Source organism: Physeter macrocephalus, chromosome 16 (assembly GCF_002837175.3).
Source record: "Physeter macrocephalus isolate SW-GA chromosome 16, ASM283717v5, whole genome shotgun sequence".
Lineage (NCBI taxonomy): Eukaryota > Metazoa > Chordata > Mammalia > Artiodactyla > Physeteridae > Physeter > Physeter macrocephalus.
The window spans coordinates 61,427,258-61,435,547 of record NC_041229.1 but is presented as its reverse complement, the minus strand read 5'-3'; the positions used below and the strand labels follow the sequence as shown (position 1 = coordinate 61,435,547).

Sequence of the window (8,290 nt, the reverse complement as noted above, 5' to 3'; positions counted from 1 at the left end):
TTCATATTATTTTCTTTTTACATTTTCCTCCCATTCTGACAGAAAAATCTGTATTGGATTGATCATTTTCCTCTTCTCCCCTGTTTTTACTTCAGTGTGTTTAGATTTTTTTTTTCAATCACTACCTTCGATTTTTAAGATCCATGAAGTTTGTAGTAAAAACTGAAGTTAGAATCTTTTTTTAAAATTGAATTTAAAGCCACCCAAATTAACATTATAATAGATTTTAGCACTCAATCCTATATATACTTACACAAAAACCCAGCAATTTCTTTGCCCATGTATTGCATTTTATAAAACCTGACAACGACGTTACAAGAATGTAAAATTCCAGGTCAATTTCTTTCATAAACAGAGATAAAAACAAAACCTAAACAACGTATGAGCAAAAACAAATCCAGCATTGCATATGAAGAATAATAGTGGTTTATTCCAGAAATCTGTGTTAGATTTAAAAATGGAAATAAATCAATGTATTCCAAGAACAGAATAAAAATGACATGTGATTATCTTAATAATTACAGCGACAATATATGTTGAAATTCAACTTTCCACTCAGTACAAAAACTGACATCAAATTAATAGAAGAGAATTTCCTAAATTTGATTCCAAACATCAACAAAGAAAAATCTCCACCAAATACCATGCTTAATGGTAAAATGTTGAGGGAACAGTTCTGAGCTTTCTGAGATGCTCTTCCCAGGTTATAATCCTCGAATTTGGCTCGAATAAAATTTTCCAATTCTTTCTTTAAAAAAAAAAAAAAAAAAGGAAAAATGTTGACAGCTACCCCTCACCCATCTCAAGATCTGTAATTAATCTGTCAAGGATGTTCACTGTCACCACTGGGTTACTCAACTCTAGCACTGAGTAAATGTTCAACAGGCAAGGAGTGAGAGCACAGGAAAATCGGAGGTAAGAAAGGAGAAACTGAGATGCAGAAGAGCCTTAGAGTAGAGGGTACGGCTCAGACGGTGGGAATAGCAGAAAGTTCAAGAGCTTGGGCGACGCAGGGTCATCGGGACTACACAGTTGCAAGGATTAAAATACGGACAAAGGGTGGTAGGAAAGTAATACTTAGAGAAGGTGTAGATGGGGAAGCCGTGGTTGGTGACATTGTAAAAGGAGACCGTGCCGGCCTCATAGTCTAAGAACACCCCAATTCGGCGAGGGGGCACCATCATGGAGAGGAGCAAGGAGGTGGACGATTCCTCGTAGGCTCTGTATTCGTGCTTATGATGTAACCCAATCACCCAGTATCCACTTTGAGGCTGGTATCGGGAGTAAACATTCCGATTGTTCGCAAACTGGTTGAAAGAGAACGTAGGTCCCATTGAATCACTGCACACCCCCAGGATCCAGTCAGTCTTCTTGGCCACGTCTACCTCCCAGTAATGCTTTCCTGAGGAGAAGTGCTGAGAGCCCAGGACACCACAGCCATAATGCTCTTCCAGATGAGACCCAGACAGCTGAGCGCCCACATATCTCACCTGCCTCCGGTTCTTAGACAGGATGAGATTTGAATTAGCCGTGTGTGGATTCAGAGTCACGTCCACTGTGGGAGAAAGGTACAGCATCAGCAGATGAGAATGGGTATGTGGGTCTTAGGACTCTGAGAAGAGGAAGCGCGGGATATGCGTGGGAGGAATTGGAGCTAGGTGGTGGGGGGCTGGGGGGAAACAGCAACACCTCATACCTGAGAGTGTGTGTGGGTATGTTTGGCAAGGACATGTCAGCTCAAAGAGGCCACAGTTTCTACTTACCCCAGTAGCTCTGGACATCTGTCAGCTCTGTAATGAAAAAGAGTCAATCACATTATATAGAACCATCAGTCACAGGTCTGCTGTCTCTCCCTTACCTGGCTGAGAGGTGTGGCAGGGAATTCTATAAGGATGTGAACTGGCCATTTCATTCCCCCTTCAGTATGACCTGCATCTTCTTCAGCACATTGTGTCCCTCCTTCTCTGATCTCTTTCTCTGACACTATTCCCAAATACCAACCATACCCTTCATTCTTTTTATTTCCTATACTACCATGATCCCTCATCCAAACGCTGTTCCCTGAAACTCCTCACCTCTAAACACTCGCAGCATCTTTTTCAGATCTGGGGCTCGAAACATACTCTTCAGCTTGGTGGGGAGAGCTTCTGGCTTCTTCAGGGTCCAGAATTCACTCCTAGAGAGAACAGACATTATGAATCTTCAACACTGCTAACCTTGGGTGTCTCTAACACCTGTCTCCTTCATCTCCCAGGCCCATTGGTGAACTTCAACACTCTTTCTTGAAGAAAATTAGCATCATTCTGCAGAGAACTCTGGCATAGGAGCCAGAACTGGACTAAAAACTAGCTTCTCACCATCTGTGTACACACTGATAAGATTTTCATTCTTTTTTAATTGGCTGTGTAGTATCTCTCTCTTTCTCTCTCTCTCTCTCTCTTTCTCTCTGTGTGTGTGTGTGTGTGTGTGTATATATATATATATATATACACATACCACATCTTCTTTATCTATTCATCTGTTGAGGGACACTTCTGTCGCTTCCACATCTTGGCTATCATAAATAGCTGCGATGAATACTGGGGTGAATATATCTTTTGTACAGAACAGGGAATATAGCCAATATTTTATAATAACTTTAAATGGAATATAATCTATAAAAGTATTGAATCACTATGTTGTACATCTGAAACTAATATACTCTTGCAAATCAACTATATATACATCAATTTAAAAAAAAGTTGATAGGATTTTTCTCTCAAAGGCTCATTTTTGTTTCTTTGTTTGGTTTGTTGTTGTTTTGTAAAATACAATAATTTTCCCTTCTTTCTCTGCATCCTAGAGACTGTATAATATTAAATAAAATAATGGCTGGGAAATCCTTTGCTACCTCTAAAAAAGATACAAAATACTTAAAATGTCAGCACCCTCTTAGAGGGTCTACAGGTATCTGTGTTGACAGGCAGGACATCAGGACCTGCTGCTAGGGCTTTCAGAGTATCAGGTGACGGGCTCGCTTAGAAGAGTCTGTGGTTTAGGTCTCAAGGTCTTGCAGAGGCCTAGGGAGAAAGACCTTCAGAACAGCCTCTTGGGATTCTTGGTCTCTGGGAACGTTATGCCAGTTGGAGAAAGGAAACGTCCTCACTTCCAAACTGAGAATAAAGACTTCTGAAGGGACAACAGGCTCCATAGGTTATGTGTTCGTGAGGCGCTTCAAGGTACCAGGTATGTGGGCTACTTTAGAGGTCACCTTGATGAATGAAATTCTAGAGTAGGTGATAGAGAACATGTTTTTGTTCCAGGGCCAAAGCCACTCTTTTCAAGACCTCAGGTCTATGTTTTTACTGGAATTGAGAAAAAATGGAAGTCTGAGGAGAACTAGGTAGCAAGGCATGGCCTGTTCCAAAGCCAAAGGGGAAAGGGAAATTTAAGCAGCTGTCCCAAGAGCTGATTTCTGGACCTTGGAAAAAAAAGCAAATGGGAAATTTCCCTCTGATAAAGTATGTGGGCAAAGAAAATCCCTGTGTATTTTGAGGTAGCTATGAACTACTAGAATCAGGACTGGAAGCAGGTACAGAGGTTTGTGGAAAAGAAGGTACGTGGGGAGTCAGTGATATGGTAATCCTTGATTCTTAAGAACACTACTGTCCCAATTTGTGACCTTCTGCCACTCAAATTCTCCTACCATAGAAACCAAGTCATTCCCTTTACATTGGGGGACCCCAAATTCTCATGAAAAGCAACTCAAGACACCATAGTCCTAAATCTTCCCTGCTGTGTGATTTTTTTTTCCTTTCCCACTGACCACAAGATAACTCTATGGGTACAGGAGTCTTTTGTCAACCCAAGGTAACCATGTCATGTTCTACACATACCTTTTTGCAACATCACTCACATCCTAGGAAAGAAAGAGACAGGTTAAGTCAAGGGTAATAGGCCTTGTCCTCTACTACAGCCTCATCCGCGTCCCTCATCCCATATTCCCACCACCCCATGATGATAGAGATAGAGATGATCCAATATGGAGGCCACAAAGTAGAGATAAGAACTCAAAGCAGACTCTCCCTGAGACCCTATGTAGGGATGTCAGGAAATGATTCAATTCATTCATTAGTACCTTTATTTTTACAACAGTGTGTGTGTGTTTGTGTGTGTGTGTGTGTGTGTGTGTGTGTGTGTGTGGTGTTACATATGTACCTCATCTTTTATTTGCCAGGCACTGTGCCTGCTTCTAGATGCTCTCACATGACTAAGTCCTGATTTCTGTCCTCGAGATGCTCACATTCTGGTTGCTGAGGACACAAGGGCCATAAATGTGATTGTTTCTCAAATTCCACCTCCCCTAACCCTCTATGCTACCTCTGCTGACTTTGTGTATTTTTCTCGATTTCAACACACACATGTGTTGATGATTCCTAAATCTGTACTTCTGCTTACATCTCTTTTATATACCTCAGCACATAAGCCACGGGCACCACAAATTCAAGATATCTGAAAGAAAACTTACCTTTCCTGCAACCATGAGATCTCTTCTGTTATCTTCCATCTTCCTCAATGATCCCAGCATCCAGTCACCAAATGTAGACAAAGTACTGTCCTAAAAACTACCTGACATCCCATCTTAGACCAAGCCAGTGCATTTCACACCCTTACTGCTCTTTACCATCATCACTGCCACTGCCTGCCTCATTTGAGTAGAATCGTCTCATGGCCTCCGAATTGGTCTTCCTAACTTCTGCTCTATACACCTCAATGCAGCAGAAGAAAAGGCCAAGGGTTTGATCTATGTAACACAGGAATAACTATTTTCATGGTATTGGAGCTATTTTTGGTTGTATTTGACAAAAACACAACTCAAACTGGCTCGCTTGCATATGTAAAGTGGTAGAGGTGGATCCAGGATTGTATCAATCTTAAGGCATACTTGTAATAAGGAACTCAAATGATCAAATCAGGGTGACACTTCATGCCTCTTCCTCTTAGCTCCTTTGCGATTCCTACCTGCAGCAGCTGCGTTGTTGACCCCTGACACCGGTGCTCCAGGTCTGAGATGAGCTCTCTCAGGGACTGGCTCTGCCGGATCAGCTCACCCTCAGCTTCTGCTATGATGTTCAGCCCCTTCCTCTCCTCCTCCTCCAGCTTCTTCAGCTGCCGCTGCTCCTCTCTGTCCAGGATGTTCCTCAGCTGATCAAACTGCTTCTGGATCCTGTGTCTCTCAGGTTCCATCTGATTCTTCAGGAACATGGAAGAGAAAGAGGCTGCTAGTCTGTTGAGCTGAGGGTCTCCTGTATAAGGGGTGGGGAGGAAGGCTCTGCACTGCTTTCCTGGCAGGTCTCACTGGGTGGGGGGAATGAACAAATGGGGAAGTAAGTCCTGTAGAACCTGCTCTTTTCTCCTATTCTCCCTTCAGCTCTTCTCAGACCATTGGCCCCAGGCTGTCTTATCTAGGCTTCTGAGATAGAGACTTTGATTCCTAGGTGAGATTTAGATTCCAAGCAGCCTCTCTGGCCTCTCAGGACTCGCCATCAGCCTCCCCTTCCAGTTTTCAATATTGAGAGCGGCCTGTGCGTGACCTATTTTTCCAACTTTCAAAGCTCGAAACTATAGAACAAGGTCCAGAATCAGGAATTAAGGGCTGCCAATGGCCATGTTTCCTCTCCCATGATTGTCTTCAAAAACCTAGACTCCCTTTGATATGTTCATTTTCTAACTCCCCCTTCTCTCTCCCTGCCTCTGCACCAAGAACAAATCCCTTGTTTGGAAGGGTTGCAGTGAAGGACGAGGCAAAGGGAAGCTCTTCTAGCTAAATCAGGGAACAGACCGAACTAGGTCCCCTTTGCCCTCGGCCCCCATGCCCTGCCCTGATTCCTGTCCCAGGACACCTTCAGAAGAATACCTCTTACCTTCCAGGATGCCCTCTTCTCTCTGATAACAGCTGTTAGTTTCTCAGCTTCCTGCTGCTCCTGCCTCAGCTTCTTCAGAGACTCCTGGAACTTCTCCTGGAAGAAACACATCAAGTCAAGCAGGATCAAGTATCAAGTTGTTTCAGTGCGGAGACATGGAATGAATGGGGGAGAGATTATTATGCTGACCTCAGGAGATGCCTGTCCTGGAACGAAAAACTGAGAAGGTCAAAGTTATCTTTTATAAACAGTGGATAGAAACCACTGGAAATAGGCTGATTCTCTTTTCCCCAGGGGAAAGAACCTGACCATGAACCACTTTAAGTCCTTTACTCTCACTGCCAACATATCCCCTGAACGCAACCTGCCCCGCCCCCTACTGGCCCCGAGCAGCATCCTCTACTCATGCAGAGCCAATCATGAGCAGCGAGAGAGAGCTAAAGTCTCTGCTCTTGGCCAGAGGGGCTTTTTCTAGGTTCATCCTCTACATAAATAGGTGGACTACAAAGAAATTAGATTAGAGCATAAAGAAAAGTTAATAATCTACCAAGGAGTCTGTTCCCACCTGCCTTCCCTCCATCTGGGCTCCCACCTGGTACTCCTGGGCAACCTCCTCCATGAGGAACGTGTGGTGACCACGGTGCTCCTGGGACCTCTCGCACAGCCAGCAAATGAGCTTCCCATCCTCCTTACAGAAGAGTTGGAGTTTCTCTCCATGGTGCGCACAAAGAATCACCTTCAGCTGCTTCCCCAAGCCCAACACCACCTCCCTGAGCCTGTCCGCTATGTTGGCCAGGTGCCGATTGGGCCGCAGGTTCCCAGGCTGGTAGCTGGTCTGGCACACAGGACAGCTGCTCTCTTCTTCTTGGCCAATACCCAACTCCTTGCTATTCCCCGCGATGCAGGCTTGGCAGAAGCTGTGTCCACAGTCTATGCTCAGGGGTTCTGTCAGCAGCTCCAGGCAGATGGGGCAGGTCACTTCATCCTGGATGTCCACCAGGACTGCTGAAGTCATTGTAGCTACTCTCCTGGCTCCTGCCTGCCCAGCCCTGACTTCTAAGGTGTTTCTTGTGTATAGAATCCTGGGGAGATGGCCAGAAAAAAGGGTTCAGGGTAAGAAATGAGGCAGACAAAAGCAGGCTGACTGTTCTGGATAAACAGGTCAAGCACCTGGGGTAACAAGAGCTTCTCATTCTAACTTCAAACATGTTCTTTGCCTCTGTTCACATTAGACAGCAATTTGCACTCTCATTAGAGCAATGATCATGGTTTCCTTTTACTCCTACTGGATGAAGGGACAATGATGTGCTGGAGAGAAGTGGCCTTGGGTAGGCCACTGTCTGTTTAACCTTTTCTTAGTCCACCAAAACACGTCCTCAATGTTCAAAGCACCAGAACATGCTGCTGCCTCAGGATTTTTGCACTTGCTGTTCCTGCTGCAAGGAAGCCCCTTCACCCTGGTATCTGCATGACTCTCTGACTTCATTCAACTCTCTCCTTACATGTTTTATCAGAAGAGTTTGCTCTGTCAAGCCTAGCTAAGGCATGGCCACCCACACCATCACTCTCAATATATTTACCTGCTTGATTTTCTTTCTTATCACCACCTAATATGGATCTTTAATTGCCTGAATCCTCCCACTGGAATATAAGCTCCATGAGATCAGAGACTGCTTTTGTTCATTATTGAACTAGCTCAGTGTCCAACACACAGGTCCTCAACATTTGATGAAGAAAACTCTAGAACCTCCTCATCCCTCCATAGATGATTAGACCTTTCTCATGAGCCCCTTCACCTCTCTTTCACATGGTGCTGGCATTGCTCTCCAGGATCTAATCTCCAAGATCAAAAGTATCATTTATTGTGACGACACGTCTACCTTCTAACAGCTCTTTACAGAGCCCTTTCATCTCTCATGGTCACCTTCCCAAAAAAACCCAAAGAAACAAAAATGACCACAATAAGGTGATGTTATATCTTTACAATTGACACTTGTATAACCAGTTGTGATTTAAAAATCATATTCCCCTGTTTTCTTTATCTCTCATAGGAAAACTCTGAATAAATAAGAGTATTTTTAGCCTCTTGATAGAGAAATAGACAGTAAGTGATTTTATAAAATCACACATCTTATAAAATCGTAGATGTGTTCTAATAAGAACCTGCTGTATAACAAAATAAATAAAATAAAATTCAAATATTCAAAAAAAATTATGCTTCGACGTAGGGTCAGTATACCTATTTTACAGGTAAAGAAACCTGGACATGGAGGTTGAATCAGCTCCACTGTGAACTGAGAGTGAAAGGGGTGGCCCAAAGAAAACCAAGAGACTTGTGAGAAGAGAAGGGACAGTGGGCAGGTGAAACAATGGATGTTTACTATGTC

At 43.7% G+C, this 8,290-nt stretch overlaps 1 protein-coding gene across 2 annotated transcripts; it reads right to left on the bottom strand.

Annotated features, from left to right (window-relative positions):
* Positions 1 to 992: 992 nt before the first annotated feature.
* Positions 993 to 6,957, bottom strand: LOC102975900 (tripartite motif-containing protein 6). 2 transcript variants are annotated; one of them, XM_007102989.2, is made up of 7 exons: positions 6,496 to 6,957; positions 5,904 to 5,999; positions 5,002 to 5,232; positions 3,876 to 3,898; positions 2,076 to 2,176; positions 1,764 to 1,790; positions 993 to 1,555 (listed from the first exon to the last, which is right to left on the bottom strand). In XM_007102989.2, exons 1-7 carry the CDS (start codon positions 6,916 to 6,918, stop codon positions 993 to 995), a joined length of 1,464 nt encoding a protein of 487 aa, XP_007103051.1. In that variant the 5' UTR covers positions 6,919 to 6,957. The 2 variants fall into 2 exon arrangements, with proteins under 2 accessions (XP_007103051.1, XP_007103050.1); XM_007102988.2 differs by having other exon boundaries at positions 5,002 to 5,226; positions 6,496 to 6,918.
* Positions 6,958 to 8,290: the final 1,333 nt, after the last annotated feature.

Coding starts and splice junctions, on each gene's coding strand:
- LOC102975900 (XM_007102989.2), bottom strand. CDS start 6,918: ATGACTTCAGCAGTCCTGGTGGACATCCAGGATGAAGTGACCTGCCCC. Junction 6,000..6,495: donor AGGTTGCCCAGGAGTACCAG/GTGGGAGCCCAG, acceptor TGTTTCTTCCAG/GAGAAGTTCCAGGAGTCTCT. Junction 2,177..3,875: donor GTGAGTGATGTTGCAAAAAG/GTATGTGTAGAA, acceptor TGTTCTCTCTAG/GAGTGAATTCTGGACCCTGA.